This window comes from Ascaphus truei, chromosome 4 (assembly GCF_040206685.1).
Source record: "Ascaphus truei isolate aAscTru1 chromosome 4, aAscTru1.hap1, whole genome shotgun sequence".
NCBI classification, from domain to species: Eukaryota; Metazoa; Chordata; class Amphibia; order Anura; family Ascaphidae; genus Ascaphus; species Ascaphus truei.
In genome coordinates, this window is record NC_134486.1 from 387,380,667 (window position 1) to 387,402,218 (window position 21,552).

The 21,552-nt window shown below is 43.2% G+C and overlaps 1 protein-coding gene across 13 annotated transcripts in view; it reads right to left on the reverse strand.

Annotated features, from left to right (window-relative positions):
* The window catches only part of TDRD6 (tudor domain containing 6), a 115,810-nt gene that overhangs the window by 76,447 nt on the left and 17,811 nt on the right, over nt 1–21,552 (reverse strand). For 6 of the 13 annotated variants that reach the window (XM_075598514.1, XM_075598519.1, XM_075598511.1 and 3 more), the window contains 6 exons: nt 18,290–18,355; nt 16,826–16,921; nt 16,576–16,632; nt 16,289–16,387; nt 12,287–12,382; nt 3,422–3,535 (listed from right to left, as the gene is read on the reverse strand). In XM_075598514.1, coding sequence (XP_075454629.1) covers nt 3,422–3,535; nt 12,287–12,382; nt 16,289–16,387; nt 16,576–16,632; nt 16,826–16,921; nt 18,290–18,355 — 528 coding nt within the window. Of the gene's footprint in view, nt 1–3,421; nt 3,536–10,831; nt 12,051–12,286; nt 12,383–16,288; nt 16,388–16,575; nt 16,633–16,825; nt 16,922–18,289; nt 18,356–21,552 lie in introns of those variants that run through there. The other 7 variants (XM_075598520.1, XM_075598522.1, XM_075598518.1 and 4 more) reach the window with 3 other exon arrangements.

The following is a 21,552-nucleotide window of genomic DNA, read 5'->3' on the forward strand; positions in this document are numbered from 1 at the left end:
CCACTGATATACACACACACACACACACACACACAGACACACACACAGCCGCTGATACACACACACAGCCACTGATACACACACATACACAGCCACTGATACACACACACACACAGCCACTGACACACGCAGCCACTGACACACACGCAGCCACACAGACACTGCTATATACACACACACACACACTGATACACACACAGAGACACTGCTACACACACAGAGACACTGCTACACACACACACACACAAACACCGATACACACACAGAGACACTGCTACACACACAGAGATACTGCTACACACACAGAGACACTGCTACACACACAGAGACACTGCTACACACACAGAGACACTGCTACACACACACACACAAACACCGATACACACACAGACACTGATACACACACACTTACACTGATACTGATACACACAGACACACACACTGATACAGATACACACAGATACACACACACACACAGACACTGATACACACACACACTCGCTCTCCCCTATACGCACACAGACACAAACAGTGAATTACAGGCAACGACGGATGTGAGTGACTGGATTGGGGGCCAGGGACACTTGGGTGGGAGAGGGGGGGGCAGGGACACTTGGGTGGCCAGGGACACTTGAGTGGGTGGGAGGGAGGGGGCCAGGGACACTTGGGTGGGTGGGAGGGGGCCAGGGACACTTGGGTGGGTGGGAGGGGGCCAGGGACACTTGGGTGGGTGGGAGGGGGCCAGGGACACTTGGGTGGCAGGGACACTTGCCAAGGACACTTTTTGGGGGCCAGGGACACTTGGGTGAGTGGGGGCCAGGGACACTTGGGTGGGTGGGACACTTAGGGGGCCAGGGACACTTGGGTGGGTGGGAGGGGGCCAGGGACACTTGGGTGGGTGGGAGGGGGCCAGGGACACTTGGGTGGGTGGGAGGGGGCCAGGGACACTTGGGTGGGTGGGAGGGAGGGGGCCAGGGACACTTGGGTGGTTGGGAGGGAGGGGGCCAGGGACACTTGGGTGGGTGGGAGGGGGCCAGGGACACTTGGGTGGGTGGGAGGGGGCCAGGGACACTTGGGTGGGTGGGAGGGGGCCAGGGACACTTGGGTGGGTTGGAGGGAGGGGGCCAGGGACACTTGGGTGGGTGGGAGGGGGCCAGGGACACTTGGGTGGTTGGGAGGGAGGGGGCAAGGGACACTTTAGGGGGCCAGGGACACTTGGGTGGGTGGGAGGGGGCCAGGGACACTTGCATGGGTGGATGGGAGGGAGGGGGCCAGAGACACTTTGGGGGCCAGGGACACTTAGGTGGGTGGGAGGGGGCCAGGGACACTTGGGTGGGTGGGAGGTAGGGGGCCAGGGACACTCGGGTGGGTGGGAGGGGGCCAGGGACACTTAGGTGGGTGGGAGGGGGCCAGGGACACTTGGGTGGGTGGGAGGGAGGGGGGCAGGGACACACTTGGCCAGAGACACTTGGGTGGGTGGGAGGGGGCCAGGGACACTTGGGTGGGAGGGGGCCAGGGACACTTGGGTGGGTGGGAGAGAGGGGGCCAGGGACACTTTGGTGGGTGGGAGTCAGGGGGCCAGGGACACTTGGGTGGGTGGGAGGGAGGGGGCCATGGACACTTGGGTGGGTGGGAGGTGGCCAGGGACACTTATTTAGGGGGCCAGGGACACTTGGGTGGGTGGGAGGGGGCCAGGGACACTTGGGTGGGTGGGTGGGAGGGAGATACGGGGCCAGGGACACACTTGGGGGCCAGGGACACTTGGGTGGGTGGGAGGGGGCCAGGGACACTTGGGTGGGTGGGAGGGGGCCAGGGACACTTTAGATACGGGGTCAGGGACACACTTGGGGGCCAGGGACACGTGGGTGGGAGGGGGCCAGGGACACTTAGGGGCCAGGGACACTTGGGTGGGTGGGAGGGGGGGGCAGGGACACTTTTTGGGGCCAGGGACACTTAGGGGCCAGGGACACTTGGGTGGGTGGGAGGGGGGTGGCAGGGACACTTGGGTGGGTGGGAGGGGGGGGCCAGGGACACTTGGGTGGTGGGAGGGGGGGGCCAGGAACACTTGGGTGGGTGGGAGGGGGGGCCAGGGACACTTCGGTGGGTGGGAGGGGGGGGGGCAGGGACACTTGGGTGGGAGGCAGCGACTGGGTGGGGTGGGGTGACTTACCTTGCCGCCGGACGCTTTAGCCTGCTGCCCCCGATATCCCCTGCTGCCCGGGACGGGAGGTGGGATTGGGGGCACGGGAGGTGGGCTCGGGAGGGGGTGCCACGAGAGGTGAGCTCGGGAAGCTGGCCGCGGGGGGAAGCAGACCGCAGTAGGAGCTTGTACTTCCACCCTCCCCTATGTAACGTGTGGGCCGCAGAGGAGCTGGTACTTCCTCCGTCCCACGTTGGGAGCGGGGGGGAGGAAGGGAGCGGGCTCCGCTTGCCCTGCGCAAGCGCGCGGGACCGCGGGGGGAATCGCCGCCATTGTTTTTTAACTTGAGTGGGGGGGGACGGGAGACACCGCGCGGCCAGCCTTGCTGCGACCCGGCAATTTTTGTGCCGTGGCCCGGTGCCAGGTCGCGACCCACCATTTGGGAAACGCTGCTCTATGTAATTCCATCCCTATATATCAATAGGGACCACATAGTGTTGCATTACTAAAACTGTGTTCAGATACTCTCTCACATTTCCACACCCACCCACACATTGATATACACTCCCACTCCACACACACCTTTTGTAAAGCGCTGTATACACTGTGGGCTCTTCATTCATTTATATACATATACACACACACTCTTACATCACTAACATTCAGGGACTATTTAACACCTAGTCATAAATCGCATCTACACACAGCGGAGGGATAAGCACAGATAACATTCCAAGAGACACTGTTTTTAAGTAAAACCCTTGCCTGCTTTATTCATTGTAACATCGCCGGAAGAAGAGATCAGTGTATCTCGAAAGCTCGTCCAAATAAAAGCATTTCGTTAGCCACAGAATGGTATCATCTACAGTATTCATTTTTGATTATATATTAAAAAAAAATTGGGGGGGGGGGGGGATTGTCTGTATTTAACATTTCATATGTATTATTATTATATGTGATAAGAGCATAGCCATCTAATCTCTTTTTTTTACTATTTCAAATAGAAAACTTATTGAAACTGTTTTAGAAAAACCCAAAACACATTTTTTTGCAGCTAAGACAAAATAATAAAAACTACAAATATAGCCGGATCAACCCAACAAGAAGCTGCAACATCTGAACTTTCTATTGGCCACTTGAGGGCGACCATATTGTGTCCACAAGAGCAGTATTCTTGCCCGATTTAGGTACAGTTACAAAGAAGAAAGAACGAGCAGGCTGGATTGCTGCTTTGAATGTCCCCCCAAAATGTATCATCTAAACATCTCATCGTAACAATACCTCGCCCTGTCGTTTCTTCCGGGCTCAGCGCTTCGTTCACAAGCACCATTTTCTGATTGAACTGAAGTACCACGTTTTCCACAGCAAAATCTGAGGTCTTCCCACAAACTATTTCTAGAAGGACAGTTAACAAAAGATGCTTGTTGTTAAAGTAGGAACATTAGTTTAACAAAATCAAATGTCTTTTGAAGGCTGTACAGATGTAGCGAGGGATATATTTCTCACTGACGAGTTATAGTGAGATATTCTGTGATATTCTGTAATTGAATCTTATAACACAGACTATTACAGTGTTTCCATAATGTGATATTCTGCATTATCAGTAGGTAGAATAAAGCGTGCTTCCTCTGTATTTCTTGTATTATTGTGCAAGAAGTAAGAACCTGTCCAATATCTTTTTATACGACTCAAAATAATAATGTGACAGTAGGGGTAAATGTGACTGCTTTTAATAAAGGTCAAGCCCTTCATTACTCCTACCTGTCAATAATACATCTGTATTATGTGTGTGCGTATATATATATATATATATATATATATATCTATATAGATATATATATATCTATATATATATTTATATATATATACACACAGCCACATATATACACACACACAGCTGAACCCCGTTATAACGCGGTGCTCGGGAGCAACAGAATGAGACCGCGTTATAACCGGGATCGCGATTTTTAAAAACAAAATGGCGGCCACGATCAGGGGTTCCGCGAGGACTTACCCGGCATCTGCAGCTTTGTCCCTACTTCATCAGCTTCGGGCGGGGGTGTGTATGTGTGTGTTGAGGAATTTGTTTAAATATGGCTCTTGATGCCTGTCCTTTCCCCTATGGCTTTTGACACCCAAAGACTACATCTCCCGGCATGCTCGCTGCCTGACAGAGCCTCTCTGATTGGCCGATTTCGATTTCACAGCACACTCTGCATGTGTGTGCTTTGCAGGGAGGCAGCCTAGCACCCTGACTATGAAAAGGGGTACGTGGGCTGTTATTGTCACTAAGCATTGCTACTAATGGTGGGGCAGAAAATAGTGTGTGTTACTTGTTCTCATTGTCTTTGCATTTCTCCCCCCAATGCAGCTTCAGATCACTCATATATCCCTGTCCTTGTACACTGAACTGTATTGAACAAGGAACTTACATTATAGCATAAAATAATATATTATTTAGTATGATAAGGATAATTAAATTGAGATGACTTCTATAAAATGACCTATTGCCTAATGTTCATGTGTCATTGCAGTTTTATCTCATAAACTACGTTTGTGAATATATCCAATGTTACTAGATAGGGTTGTTTACATCATAATCTTTAGTTACCCTCATTTTTAATGGTCTTCTCGAAATGGATCTAAGTTAACATACGGGGCTCTTGCCATCCAAAGCTGTATCACAGAGCTCAGATAACACATGCAGACAGTAAGATAACTGGCAAGTTATTCATATTTAACTGGAGCTTTGAGGTAGAAATTAGGACGCCAAGTAGAGTGTAATCAATGTATTCTAACGATCTACTGATATATACTGTATATGTTTAGTTCTTTTTCTGAAATGGATCCGTTTACCTTAGGAGATTGAGTAAAAGAACTGATATATATATATATATGTAAGGTTAAAAACTGTATCTGTCAGCTATGTTCTTTTCAGGGCCTGAATAGGTTAAAACAGCCAAGCTTTATTTTAGCAAAAAGACTAGATGGTAAAAGTATTTCAGCTTTGGAACAGCTGTCCCAGGATATCTATTACATAAGAAACAAGATTATAAGAAACAAGACCGCTAGTCTTGTTTCTGACCCCATTAGTAGTTATTGACCTTTGATCCCTATTTCTACTAATGTAGGCCAGATGGTATATGTCATTTTAGATGTATGATCTATACATTGGAATTGAATTTGTAACAGATGTATGAAATTGACACACGATGTATTGTCCTTGCCTTTTGTATAAATATTCCTCTCTTGGCATATTAAAACCAGAGGTGATGACTCGGCTACCTTGTGTGCATTGAGTCTTTGCTTCTCCGAGCTCGACTATCATATCTGAGACCAGAAGCATATAGCAGCTGCGTGATGAATCTCCCCGGGTCGAGTAGAAGAAGTTGCCTGCTCTAAGGTCTGGTCAGGTAGACTGGACCTAACAAATGGTGTCAGAAAAAAGTGGGATTTGCACAGAAAAAAGGTGAGAAAAACATATTTTATTGTTTCTCACCGTTTCTCTGCGAATCTAAAGAACCTAAATTTTATAGGGCAGAAGAATCGAGAGTTTGAGTCTCCGATTTATATAACAAAGGGTTGGAGTCCCAATTGTTTAATTGAGAATCGAGAGTTTGAGTCTCCGATTTATATAACAAAGGGTTGGAGTCCCATTTGTTTAATTGAAACGGGCTGTACTGATATGGTGTCTCAGATATGATGGTAATTTAGGATAAGCTAATAATTGTTTAGGTTAAGATATTAAGAATGATAAGACTAACCTTATTGTATGCTTGTTAAGATAAAATTCCTTTATAAGTTGTTTATGGGATTATAGGTATACTGTATGAAGAAATGTACTGTAGGATGAGTTAAAATAACCCTTATGGATGAATGCAGTGTGGCATAGGTGCCTCAATTAACTCTCAAGCACAGCAACAAAGCTGGGAAGATAAAAGATTTTTTTTCTGTCTCCCTCTCACGTTGCCTGCATGTATAAACCGCTCTAGCCCCCGCCTTTTTTCCCCCAGTGATTTGTTACACAGGAAAGGAACAGGAATGTTGAAGACAGACAGAGAAGAAAAAAAGAGAGAGACAAGAATTAGAAAGTTGAAATAATAAGAATTTTGTTTTATAGGACAAGTTACAGAGATGGTTTTCTTTTTGTTGAAATGTTGTTAGCAAGTCAGCAGAGCTCTTAGGAGAGAGAAAGACAGAAACATATAATTTTTCCAATTTAATTTTAAGACATGCAAACCCAAATTATTTGTGCCACATTAACCAAGTATGAGTGTATATTAAGTTGAATTAATAATATTTTCCCGTCTGAATTGAAAAGTGGAAAACAAGAGTATAACAGGTATAGGTTTCTTTTTCCATTAGAATGTTTTTATTACATTTTCAGGCATGAATATGATAAAAAGGTTGATTATATGTAATCCCTGTGTGTGTGCTTGTAAGAATCTGAGTGAATTCTATCCATATGAAAGTGTTATTTGCATTGAATAACAAGAAAAACGGTTTATTGTATGTATACAAAATTACTATTCAGGGCAAGTGCTTCTAAAATAAGAATATAATTAATTGCTCATGTTGAAATTTAATTTTTAAAAGGTGTACACCCCCACTATAATATAAACTAATTTACACTGGACATGGGGAAGTTTTGGGTATCTCTGGAGAAAAAGAATAAAGAAAGGATTAATTATTTTTGTATACAGTTCTGTCACTGGAATAATAAGGATGTTTATCGTACTGGCCAGGCGATTTATTTCCTTAAACAGAATTACAATTCTTTTTCTCTAAATCTCCACAGATAAAATCAGGTGAATATGTTATATAGAAATAACAGGCGAAATATATTCTAGACACAAAGCTAACTAGAAGCTCAGCATTTTAAAATTAGTTAAAAAAGTTAATTATGATATAAAAAAAAAAGGATATCTTTATAAATTTAGTCTGCAGGATCAAATTGTTTTGTTTTCCTATTTATTAGAATAGGTGAGAAAATATGTGTCTGTTATTTTTGTAAAAACTGGTTGAATGTGTGAATGAAGCGTAAAATTCTGTTTGTTTTGTGTCTGCACTCTGTGCTGTTTTTGTGTATAACCAGTAACTAAAACTGTCTAAAGTATATATTAAGTCTATAATATTCTGTTAAACAAAGATCCAGTTGTAATTTTTGAATACCAGTAACATTATCGGGCTCTGTGACGAGCTGCATATTTCAAGCTGTCCTAAATTGTATTGCAGTAACCAGTAATTAACCTTTTTTTTTTGTTACAAGGTTTTGGCAGGAAGCCCAGAAGTTATTTGAGCTTGTTATATGGCTTGAAATGGAAACAGTTGTAAATTGATTAATATAGAGTTCAAATGAACAAAGGACAGTAACCTAGAATGAGCACTCTAAACACCTGGTGGGTGGGTAATAAAGTGGTTAAAACTTAAATCTTTAATATCCGTGTAAAATGATGGGAATTAAAACAGATATTAAATGCTCAGAACCTATAGTATGAGCACAATGTAATGTTCTGGATCACTGATTAACTGCATAGAATCACTAAACTAGTGTCTTGCAGTGCGAACAGTGAAGTGGATAAAGTAACCACTAGTCCAATGTAATCAGCAAAAAAAAACAAAACGCTAGTGCTGAGGTTCTTATAAGTGTGCAGACCCTGAAATAGCAGTAAAAAAAAAAAAAAAAAAAAAAAAAAAGGCATGGAAAAGGGACCCTAGCCAGGTCTGCCAGTATACTAGAGGGTTCTATGTGGAATTATTTTTCTGCAAAGTTGATCAAATATTTAATATTTTATCATTTTTTAACCATCTTTTTCTCTCAAATGTGTCCCACCTTTAAATCTGTGTCTATGAGGTTTTTATGCTACAGGTTGTTCTTTCAGCAAACCAGATGTTATTTGGTGTTCTAAAAGTTTCTGTCAGAAGACTATAGCAGATTATATTTATATTCAGTAGGGTTTTTTTTGAGATTTTTAATGTAAATTTTATACCCAAAGGTTTCAGGTTAGTTTTGCTATACGTCAAGCAATTCCATTAAGGTTATGCTTTAAATGCTGTTATCCTTTATGTGATATTGTTCACATGTAATAAAAGTGAACAAAAGGAGGGTGTTATTGCTGTTATTATTGCTGGCTGCCCCTGAAACCGAATGGCAAGGGCTGAGATTGTCAGCTCTTGGGTATAATATTGTACCTTACTGTGTTGCCTATAATTTTTCCCTTTGATACTGTCCCCCTTAGGGGTATAAGCTAGGAACTGTGTATGTGGTATTAACTGTGTAAGACCAGTGGGCTAGTTAATGCATTCTCTGTGTATTCCCTTTGCCTCATGGGACTGCAGCTGTCTGTGCGAGTATATAAGTGGATTGCCTTGTATGGGTGGCCCCTTATGAGAAATAGCTGCAGAGCAGTCTCCTGGCACATGATAGAAAACGGAGGGGATATTTTGGCCTGTCAGCAAGGTATTCTTAGCTGGTGTCTTAGAGAAGAGAAGGTTTTAGAACCCCACATGATAGGTGCAAATGGTGGAGTGCAAGCTCTTGTGCCTACATGTTGGTTGTATGTGTTTTAAACCTACAATGCATTGTGCTTGTCCTGTGATTTAAACCCAGGTTGGTGAATTAGCATGTGAATAAGCATTCCAATGCCCCAGCTCAGATATGGAGTGCTTGAAAGTGAACTGACCCTGTTATTTCCTATGTCATGTTCCATTAGCCCTTGAACTGTGAAATTTCTTGTGTGTCAGTTTTAGGGGGATATTTGGGTGGAAATATAATTATTTTGGTTGCAGGAGTTGGGGGGGTCCAAAGTGCTGGTAGTCACTTAATTTTTCCCCAGCAAGCAGACATGATTTGACGGTGCGCAGGGTGAATTACACCAGGGCTTCCCTGTGTCCCCCAGACTTCTGGATTTTGAGCCCAAATCCCCCCAAGTTATTTCCCTAATAAGTATAAGGTCCCCCAAAGTATATTCTCTGTTTCTTGTGTTTCTGTGTGTTTCCAAGGTCCTATCCGAATAAACCGCAATGTATTTTTCTGCCTGTTTTGCCTTGTGACTGATCCCTTAAATATAAAGGTGTATTTGGCCTGGCCTACCGTGACAATCAGAAAGAATTTTTCTCATGGGAAGACCAATGGTCACCCCAGGTACATTTTAGATTTAATGTTGTATGATTATGCTCTAAACAGACGATTTTAATCAGCGTCTATTGTGTGAAACTAATGCAATTGTTTGAGTGTCTCATGTTCAGGTGCAGTCCTTCTAATTAGATGAAGATAAAGGTGACGCAAAAGCGCTTTTCATCTAAAGTGGAGAGGCCCATTCCAGATGCTACCCCGTCAGAGTATTTTCCTGGATCCATGTTACACAAGTGCACCCACAGTCGCTTCAAAATTAAACCTCAATACAGAAGGGAAGGCCTAAAGACACAGTTATTTTCAGTTGGTGTTTTGGGTCACAATAAAACCCGGCACTAACCAAAGAAGGAGAAAAGTTCGTACCAGAAATCCGGACCTCAATATATGAACTTTGAACTTTTTAATAACCTTTTTTACAGGTTTTATTATTTTAATAACAATGTTTATGCTGTTAGGTTTATATAAGTGGTGTTCACATTAAGATGATAGGGTAGTAACAGGAATATTTTGTTTAATAATATGTCTTTTGTTTTATTGTCCTGTGTATAGCATATATGCACACCTTTTTGTTATATAATGGAATCCTGGTAAACAAAGCCCACATCTTATGTGCAATGTAACCCAATGTACTATCCATACCCAATAAGTTGCACCCCAGGAACACGAGAGTTATATTTAACCCCTTGGAAAAAGACAAGATGCTATAAGATATTTGTAGAACTATATATATATATAAAAGAAACTGGTTACGAAGGGAGTAGAAATACGACTTTGCCCTAGGGAAGTTATTGACTCTGTGATAGAAGGATAGATAAAGTATTATCCTGCAACTAAACCAGGTTATGTTATTTGGGAAAGTGATTTTAGTGTTTAAAGGTAGAGATGAGGGTGGGATTTGTTGGGACTTGGTGGTTAGATTATTTCGCTGGGAGCGAAGCTAGTGGATGTTTTTGTATGTGTGTTTGTCCTACTCATTACTCTCTATATATGCGTTATGAACAGCAAAACTTTGGTCCAGAAGTGTGTTGCAACCCCCCCACCGATGCTATGTCTCTTTTTGGTGATGAAAATGTCAGCAGTCCCCCAGAAGAAGAGACCAAAAAAGAAATCAACTGGGCCGATACAATGGCCAGATAGGAATCAAGTTATGCACTATGGGACTATTTTTTTGGTCCAGCAGGACTATGATATGGTTAACTGTTCTTTAAAAAGACTGTCTCTAAAGGATACGAGGGGGCTGAGAAGATTGGATATGAGGAAGGTGGGAAGGGTGTGTGTCAACCACAAGGAAAGGATCACAAGTCAGCCATTTTGACTATGGCATCCATTTTGTCTGTTCCGATATTCTGAGTAAATGTAGTATGTAAGATGTATGTGTTGGGCAGTCGCTCCTAGGAAATATTAACCCACACCAACCCCCACTTATGCTCAGAAATAGAATTTAAATAATGTTCCCCCTACCTAAGCAAAGAATACGAAATTGAAAGGCATTAATTATTAAAAGTAGCTCAGTTAAGAGAGTTGCGGGAGGTCTAATACCTTTTTAGGAATGTATGATTTATATGCAAAAGGGGATTTTTTAGTAGTCAATATAGATGCCGTTTTTAACGATACTAAAGATGCTATTTTAAGACTCAGTAGCAAATAGCAACAAATTAGAGCAACAGTATTGCAAAATTGTATGGCACTAGATTATCTGTTGGCAGCACAAGGAGGGGTTTGTAAGTTAGTAGGTAAAGAATGTTGTGTTTATATTGATGACCAATCAAAAAGTATACATCATGACATGGACACTCTACCAGAAATTCAATCTAGAATGCAAGAGGAACCAAAAGGGTTCGATTGGACATTTGGTCTTGGAAATTGGCTAGGTGCGTTGGGATTGAAAATTCTTTATGGAATCATGGCAATCGCAAGTTTATTACTTTGTGTGTATATGTTAATTCAGATGGCAAAAAGTGTAATCAGCTCTATTTTTGCCAAAAGAAAGCTGCTTCTGCTTCTAGCTCTACAGTTATGTATATGTTTCCCACAATGAGAGCGAGAAATACCAATAGTCTTGGTACTCGTCAACCACCCATATGTTCATCTCTGATTATCAAACGAGGTACCTAAAAGAGATAGGTTTCTGCATCCCCATGGTCTCTTAGAGGTTTCTCCCTTGGAGTTTTTCCTCTCCTGAGTGGTGTGTAGAAGAATAAATGGGACTGGTCGATTGGATTGTTCTTCCAGAACAAAAGGAGGGAATGTAAGGTTAAAAACTGTATCTGTCAGCTATGTTCTTTTCAGGGCCTGAATAGGTTAAAACAGCCAAGCTTTATTTTAGCAAAAAGACTAGATGGTAAAAGTATTTCAGCTTTGGAACAGCTGTCCCAGGATATCTATTACATAAGAAACAAGATTATAAGAAACAAGACCGCTAGTCTTGTTTCTGACCCCATTAGTAGTTATTGACCTTTGATCCCTATTTCTACTAATGTAGGCCAGATGGTATATGTCATTTTAGATGTATGATCTATACATTGGAATTGAATTTGTAACAGATGTATGAAATTGACACACGATGTATTGTCCTTGCCTTTTGTATAAATATTCCTCTCTTGGCATATTAAAACCAGAGGTGATGACTCGGCTACCTTGTGTGCATTGAGTCTTTGCTTCTCCGAGCTCGACTATCATATCTGAGACCAGAAGCATATAGCAGCTGCGTGATGAATCTCCCCGGGTCGAGTAGAAGAAGTTGCCTGCTCTAAGGTCTGGTCAGGTAGACTGGACCTAACAATATATATATATATATATACATATATACACACATATATACACAGACAGACAGACAGACAGACAGACAGACAGATAGATAGATATTCACACATTTGTCTAAAATGACACAATTTAGATTTAGCACAAAAGAAAAAGACATTAGCGTAAAATGGTTCTAAGAAAATATCATAACCTACAAAAACTGAGAAAAAAATCAGGCTTGGGAAAAATATGCATTAAACATGAATTACCACGTTCTTCTGGACTTTGTGAGGAAGAGGCCTCTTTAATGGCATTGTCCGAACTACACATTTCTGTCTGCTCCATGTTCAACATAGGCAAAGATTCTGCAAAACAGGGCGATACAAATCATTAAAATTCAGCCCAAGTTGAGGAAGCATATGAGTAGCTCTATGAGTGATAGTTTTACACCGCATACATACAGCTTGGCCCCCTGCAGATGCGTTTACCAGAAAACCGTCTCCTACTGTCTCTTTACGTCCTTCCTACCAACCAATTAGATTGTAAGCTCTTCGGAGCAGGAAATCCTTTTCCCAAATGTTACTTTCATGCCTGAAGCACTTCTCCCCTTTATGTGTTATTTATATTATTTGTTATCTATCTGATTGTCACGTGTATTACTGCTGTGAAGCGCTTTGTACTGTACATTAATGGCTATATATATATTCACCAACATCTGAATTGTGAATCAAAATTTGTTATATATTTGATTAAATGCCCATGTGGTTTACTCTATATTGGGAAGACAGTGCGAATGCTTAAAGAACGTATAGCCATCCATCGTTCAACAATTCGTAAAGCATTATCTACAGACGCCAAAGATTTGGAGTTCAAATGTCTCCCTGTTGCCAAACATTTCAGGGACTTTAAACATTCATTGGCAACGTTCAGGTGTATGCCTATCTCACAGGTCCAAGTGCTCGCACGAGGGGGTGATAGAAACAGACTTTTATTGCAAAGCGAAGCGAGGCACATCTTTGAACTAAAAACTGTTGCCCCTTTTGGCTTAAACGAAGATTTTTCACTAGGATGTTTTCTATGAATGAAGTCAGGACTATGAGATCTTGTGCTGATGAGCAACTGCTTATTGTTCTGTAACTATGTGTCTTTTCGTGTCAATGTTCATTTTGTGTTATTTCTGCATCACGTCTGCATGTGTTATTTCTATATGTGCCCTTGTATTGTCATCCTCACTTTATCACTTTAGGGTGTTGGTGTGTGCATCAAGTTTGTTCCATGTCCCGCTTCGAGATCGTAGATACTACATGAAGTATATGAGACTTCTATATTTCTGACATGTCGTATAAAAATGTTCTGTCGGTTACAAGCAGTTCATAGGACATAGTTTGCTTAAGGAGTACAGTATGAATGCTGGCTCCGGATAGACATACTCTTGTCAATTACAAATTGTCTCATTGGGCATATATACTAAAAGCCCATTGGTCACTCTATTTAGGAATAGATTGGTGTGACCATACTTGGTATCTTGTTTTCGATTTTAGACTTTTTTAGTCATTGTAGTTATAGTATTTATTATAGTGGGACATTGACAACAATATATCTTACAGTGATGAACACATCATTACACATGTTTTTTGTTTTTTGTTTAATTTATTGGTTTTTGTGAGGTTGCTGTGTGTGCTATGCGACTTCATGCTGGAATGGGTCACTCTATGTATATGATTAAGCAAATAACCAAGTACATTCTAACATGCTTTAAACATGCCAACATAAGATAGTCTCCCTAAATGGCCCCATTGGCCAGGTGCCTTGCTTTATGTAGCTTGGGCACTTATAATCACAGATCCTCATATAGGTCCCTAAGGTCGTGTCCATATATGGGTGCCGTCATATTCTCAGTGGGGTTAGCCTTTGAGGAAGAAAGAGCCTGCGCTAGAGTACATTTAGCGCATTGAGGTGCCTGTGTAAGTTCGCGCATGCGCGAACCGCCACTAGAGTGGCAATATGCACCAATCGGCCACTGTAGCTCGGTCAACTGTCTACCACTCTGGGAAGCAATATGGCGATGCGTGTCAGCAGTACTTTGCGTGTCACGACGTAAGGAAGCAAAACAAGTCCGCGCAAGCGCGATCGTGCCTGGTAATAGACCATTGAGGCCACCGTAGCTGAAGGGGAGGTTTTTGATAGATCCAAGATGGCGATGCGTTCCAGCAGATGCATGCGTGTCACAGCAGCGCGATTTCGCGGGCAAAGTTGCCCCTACACGGGTGAGTTTGATTTAATTTTGATTTGTTTGGGTATATAAGGTGGTGGATTAGCATTCACTTATTGCACGTCCCTGAGGAAGGTCACGTTGAGTGTACCGAAACGTTGGAGGTGGTGCCATGTTACTTTGATTACAACTGCATTGGAACTACTAAGACTGTGTGCTGTCTCGTTTTTTCCGGACTCCAATCTGGTAAATTCTACTTTTTATATATATATATATATATATATATATATATATATATGTATATATGTATATATATATACACCTAGAGGCTTTGTACATAACCATATATTTCTATATTTCCAACACAGTATAAGGCTACGGTGGTTTTCTGCACTTCTTTCATTTGATCTATATATTCAGATGTGAGCAAGTATTTGAAACTCAGGCTTAAAACCACCTCCACCTCCTGCTGGATACACAGAAAAAGGAAATAAACTTGACAGCGACTGTACGCTACAGCAGGGGGGCACAAGATTTTGCTGGTGGGCGTGGTGGTTGCAGAAGCCCCGCGCTCTTCCCCAAGGCATATAAATTAAATGCCAGGGGACCGCGCGAGGCCTCTGCAACTCAACATACCGAGGTTCAGCCAGCTTCGGGACACGTCTCCATGGCAACGCAGCGTCAAATGACACCGAAGGGTCATGTGATGTAACATGGCCTCGCGCTGCACTAAGGTAAGGGGGGGGGGGGGGGGGGCGCATCAACAAACGTTTGCGCCCCCCTGCGCTACAGTGATATCAAAGATCTTATGGCTCATAATTAAGGTGCAAATACAGTGCTTGCAACCAAAAATTCAGCCCCATACCAATAGTGAGCCTATCACTGTTTCTAAGAACAGGTTCTTCCTTTGCATTGGCGTTATGTGGTCACTGAATTGCCAGTCATTAAACCACAACCTCCAGTTTAATCCTAGGAGTTGGAAAAATGAGATGTTTCCCTTTTTTAGCCTGATCACAGGCAAAGCAGAATCAGGACAAAGCCAATTGGGAAGCCCCTAGGTGGTGGGGCTAGGGGAAAAAAGCATCAAAATGGGTGCTTCAGGCAGAAAACCTAGTCAAGGAAACAGCATAGTAAGCAAAGGGGGCCGAGCACACCAACCCAAAAAAAAAAAAAAACTTGTTGGTGTGCTCAGCCCCCCTTTGCTTACTCTGCTTTGCCTTTGAAATATTGTCCTCTTAGAACAGGGGTCTCCAAACTACGGTCCGGGGGCCACATCAGGCCCCCCACAAGATTTTATCCAGCCCGCAGCAACTTGAAATATATATATATTTGCTCATTATACATCATTTCCCAGTGTAAGCACGGCATCTTTTCTTTGTAATTGTCACATTTCTCTTTTCTTCTTAATCATATCGTGCTGATTACCCCACAAAGATGCAAATCAAACTTATTCATTCATTTATAAAATATATATATCAAAATGATAAAAAGATTTTTTTTTCTTTGGCCTGTGAAAATGTGTAGAATATACGATGGGTCCCTCGTACTGAAAAGTTTGGAGACCACTGTCTTAGGCCTGTAATATAGAGCGCTCTGTTGCGCTACCGTGCGCGCGCGTCAATTACAATTGACTGTAGGATGCTGACGTTGATACAGTCAAGGCGCGCGCGCACACGGCCATGAGCGTTGGCGCGGCAGACCAGAGAAAGTACAAGAGAATTGTATTTTCGCGCTGTCGCCGCACCACATGACACTATGAACCAATCACAGCGCGGCTTAGCGCTGTGACGTCACATCCACGCCCCCTAGCCGCACGCGTCACCGCTGACCCTCTACAAACGAACCGCCTGCGCCACGTGCACTATATTACAAGCCTTAGAATAATGCAGCATCAAAAATGTATGTCTTTCAAACCTCAAAGGCTTGATTACTTCCCTAAACGCTTTACACACACACACACACACACACACACACACACACACACACACACACACACACACACACACACACACACACACACACACACACACACACACACACGGTAACATGATTACTGTACCTTGTTCACATGGAGCAAGAGAAGAAGTCTTCTCAGCTGTAAGGACAGCTTCACAGATGATCAGTTTTATCTCATCCAAACTCAGCTCGGACACAAGGCCTACGCAATATAAAAATATAGCAAAAGCAATATTAATATGCTACTGAATGTTCAGTGTACGGTTATACCAAAAAACACAGAATCATCAATACCACTTGTTTCTACAAATACAATAATCATTCTTAATACAAATGTGGCCCCAAGAGGGTGCTTCATAATCAGACAAAAATACTTAGAATACTACTCACCAGAAGCAGACTGAAAAACCTCAAGGTCACATGGGATATTCTGATCCATAATTGCACCTCAATATTAAAACACAGGTAACAGTATGAAAATGAAAAGGGAAGATTTCGCACATTTGTCTAAAATGACACAATTTAGATTTAGCCCAAAAGAAAAAGACATTAGCGTAAAATGGTTCTAAGAAAATATCATAACCTACAAAAACTGAGGAAAAATCAGGCTTGAGAAAAATATGCATTAAACACGAATTACCATGTTCTTCTGGACTTTGTGAGGAAGAGGCCTCTTTAATGGCATTGTCCGAAATACACATTTCTGTCTGCTCCATGTTCAACATAGGTAAAGATTCTGCAAAACAGGGCGATACAAATCATATTAGGATTCAGCCCAAGTTGAGGAAGCATATGAGTAACTCTATGAGTGATAGTTTTACACCGCATACATACAGATGGGCCCCCTGCAGACGCGTTTACCAGAATGCACCCCTACTGTCTCTTTACGACCTTCCTACCAACCAATTAGATTGTAAGCTCTTCGCAGCAGGAAATCCTTTTCCTAAATGTTACTTTTATGTCTGAAGCACTTCTTCCCACTATGTGTTAATAATATTATTTGTTATCTATATGATTGTCACGTGTATTACTCCTGTGAAGCGCTATGTACATTAATGGCGCTATATAAATAAAGACATACAACAGGGCCCTGCTTCTCGGCGCTTCGCTTTACGGCGATCCGCCGATACGGCGGCACCAAGAAGGGGGCCGCCATCTATGATATCCAGTCGCGCATGCGCAGAACGGGCGGTTGCGCCCGGCGCGCATGCGCAGAACGGTGTCTGCGCGCGCATACCGTAGTTTGCGCGCGGAGACCATAGGCCGCGCATGCGCCGAACGGCAAAAACGCCGTTCTGTGCATGCAAAATCACTGAAAATCGCCGGATCCGCTTTCCGGCGATTTTCACTATACGGCGGGCCCCTGGTACGGAACCCGCCGTATACCCGGGGCCCTGCTGTACATACAAGTTGTGAATGTTTTCTTAAACTATTGGACACAGAAACGGAGCACTGAAAAATCATGTCAAAAGCTTGAGAAAGCAATCAGCCTCCGTCAGCAGCAGATAGAACCTCTCTCGAAAATCTCCCAACTACCAATGCTGCAACGAGGTGCGTTGCGTTTCGCAACAGCGTGCTTCATCATGAGAATCCCCGGGAAACAAAATGACGTCCCTTCGGCTATCCTCCTAACATGGTTCCCTGTGTGGCAGGCTGGCTGATTGCACCGTTTTTACATTGTAAGTTATTTGCTTTGTATTTGTTTGTACTAATGAAATATATTCTCTACCCATTTTGATATCTGGAATACAATCCTTTTCATACTGATCTCTAGTGCGCCGGTTGCTTTCTCTGGACATGCCAACACTAAGTGGCACAGTATGTCCTGAGGGCATCACATTAGGCCCCCATGGGCCAAAATTACTACACACCTCCAAAAAGTACAGTTGGAGGTAAGCAGCAATTCTATTGAGATATAACCAAACTACCAAGCATACATGTTTGGACTTATTACATATGTGAACGTGTGTTTAGTTTTATATTCCAAAAACATGGTTTTCCTCAGGGGTTCCCACAAGGAAAGGGCCGAGAGATCCTGTTACAGGCTATATAAAGGAGGCTAAATGGCCCTGATATTGTAAGCGAGAGTCTGTGAGCGGCTCACCTGGAGCACGTGGCACCTCCACAATTTCTTCTGGGACGCAGAAAGTATTTGGATCCATTAATACATCTACATAGAAATTAAAAGAGAAGGAACAATATTTAAACATAAAAATGCCCACCTGACTAGAGTAGAAAACAAATATGAGGAAAAAACTAACTACTAGGGACAAAAACAGATCTTTACATGAATTACACAAACAGCCCTCTAACTACAGCTAACTTAATTAATAACAAAAGACAGAAAAGCCTAAAGTTACATCCAATATGACAAAAATACACAGGGAAATACCTATATATTCTCTTGAAAAGGGGTCATTTAGTTAAACCCTTTGGCCAAAGCATTATAAGCCTGCAAGCCACATCAAAGCATGACCAATTTTGCAAGTCCTAACACTACCTGATTAAAACTCTCATTTACCTCTATATTTGGAGGAAGAATGACCACAATTGATCTGTCCAAACCTAGCAACATGAAAAAGACCTGCTAACTTGGAAAGTGGGGAGGGGCGAGCTTATGATGTATTATGATAATACAGTATATATATTTAGATTGTTGGTGTTCTTAATACTAATTTGTGTTTGTATATCTGTATTTAGGACCGGCACTCAAAAATGACTGAAGGTGAAATGTAATGAACAGGAGAAGGATTGGTACGAGACAGCAAAGTCCAAAAAAGAAGCACCATCAGCTCACCAGATAAGTAGAAAAGTTAAAATTGTTTATAAAACTACATAAAAAACAAAAAAACAAACATAACAGGATAGGAAAAACCTCCCACGCGTTTCGGGCTCAAAAAGCCCTTTCTCAAGCAGTATGGTTAGGGCTGTGTAGTGAGCACTCTAATATAGCCCCTCCTGTGTACTCAAATACAGCAGACGGTAGTTGTAATTAGTTGTAGTTACACCTGCTGTATTAGCAATGCAAGTCAAGAGGGATCACATTAAACTTAAACCATTAAGATAAAATATAGATCACTGTGAGCATAATACATGCTCTACAAAAGTGATTAACTAATCATGGTTTATATAAAATGCTATTTATGTCTGAAATACCACAGAAAAATATATATATATGTAGTAAACAAATCAAAAAAGCATTATAATAAAATAATCATGTAATAAAATAATAATGTAATAGCTAAATGTTTCGGCTAATGTAGCTCAGCCATAACGTTTCACGATTCATGTTGTAGCGGCTATCCTACTTTTGTCTCTTATAGCTTAGTTTTTACAAACATAAAACTAGATATTACCTATACAGTATTTGTCGCTTTGGATTTCTGTTCTTTTTATATATACAGTATATATATATACATATATATATATATATATATACATATATATATATATATATATATATATATATAAAAATATATATATATATATACAGTGTTAGACAATTGTATACATATACACGCCCGGGGCGGGTGGATTTAACCCCCAGGCGAGTAAACATTGGCCCAAGCAACACGTGTTTTATTTTTAAATTTCCCCCGTTCGTGCTGAAAATTTCCCCTGCTCGCGCTGAAAAAAAAAAAAAAAACTCCCTACCTGACAGCTGATTGGCGCGCGCTCCCAAGCTTTGTGGGCGCGCGGCCAGGCTCTATATGAGCCCTCCCCCAACGAGCAGCCATTCTTTTCGGCCGGAGCTCTTGGAGAGTAAGTAAGTACTCTCCAATCCTCCGTCTTGCGGCCCCGCTGCTCCTTCCCTGCAAGCCCCCTTACTCCTTCCCTGCAAGCCCCCTTACTCCTTCCCTGCAAGCCCCCTTACTCTTTCCCTGCAAGCCCCCTTACTCCCCGCGCGAGGCAGGTGTTCCCCCTTCCCCCTCTCTCCCTGTCCCCACTTAACTTGGCTAGGAGATTGCAGTGGGGGTGTTCCCCCCTTCTCTGCCTGTCCCGGCGTCCCGCGCGGGGCTGCAGATTGCAGTGGGGGTGTCCCCCCCCTTCTCGGCCTGTCACGGCGTCCAGCGCGGGGCTGCAGATTGCAGTGGGGGTGTCCCACCTTCTCGCCCCTGTCCCGGCTTCCCGCGCGGGGCAGGAGATTGTAGTGGGGGTGTCCCCCCTTCTCACCCTGTCCCGGCATCTCCGGGCTGGAGATGGTCACGGGGGGAGGGGGAGTGGGAGGGGGAGGGGGGTGTCGAGCGGGGCCGTGGTGGTGCTCGGTCCCGCTGCCTTTCCTCTTCCCCCTGTCGTGTGTGTGTGTGTGTATTCATGTGTGTGTGTGTATATATGTGGGAGTGTGTGTATATATGTGGGAGTGTGTGTATATATGTGGGAGTGTGTGTATATATGTGGGAGTGTGTGTATATATGTGGGAGTGTGTGTATATATGTGGGAGTGTGTGTATATATGTTGGAGTGTGTATATATATATGTGGGAGTGTGTATATATATATATATGTGGGAGTGTGTGTATATATATATATATATATATATATATAAATATATATGTGGGAGTGTGTGTATATATATGTGGGAGTGTGTGTATATATATGTGGGAGTGTGTGTATATATACGTGGGAGTGTGTGTATATATATATATATATATGTGGGAGTGTGAATATATATATATATGTGGGAGTGTGTGTATATATATATATGTGGGAGTGTGTGTGTATATATATGTGGGAGTGTGTGTGTATATATGTGGGAGTGTGTGTGTGTGTGTGTGTATATATGGGAGAATGTGTATGTGTGTATGGGAGTATGTGTGTGACACCAAAGTTACCCCCCCCCCCCAGTCAGTCACCCCTGCCCCGGTCAGTCAGTCACCCCTGTCCCGGTCAGTCAGTCACCCCTGCCCCCCTCTCTCTGGTCTCCCCCGTCTCCCCTCTCTCTGGTCTCCCCCCTCTCCCCTCTCTCTGGTCTCCCCCCTCCCCCCTCTCTCTGGTCTCCCCCCTCTCTCTGGTCTCCCCCCTCTCTCTGGTCTCCCCCCTCTCTGGTCTCCCCCCTCTCCCCTCCCTCCTCTCTCTTTTTCTCTCTCCTCTCCTCTCTCTCTCTCTCCTCTCTCTGTTTCTTCTCTCTCTCTCTCTTCCTCCCTCTGTCTCTTCCTCCCTCCCTCTCTCTCTCCCTCCCTCTCTCTCTCTCCCTCCCTCTCTCTCTCCCTCCCTCTCTCTCTCCCTCCCTCTCAATCTCCCTCCCTCTCTCTCTCCCTCCCCCTCTCTCTCCCTCCCTCTCTCTCCCTCTCTCTCTCTCCCTCTCTCTCTCTCCCTCTCTCTCTCTCCCTCTCTCTCCCTCCCTCTCCTTCTCCCTCCCTCTCTCCCTC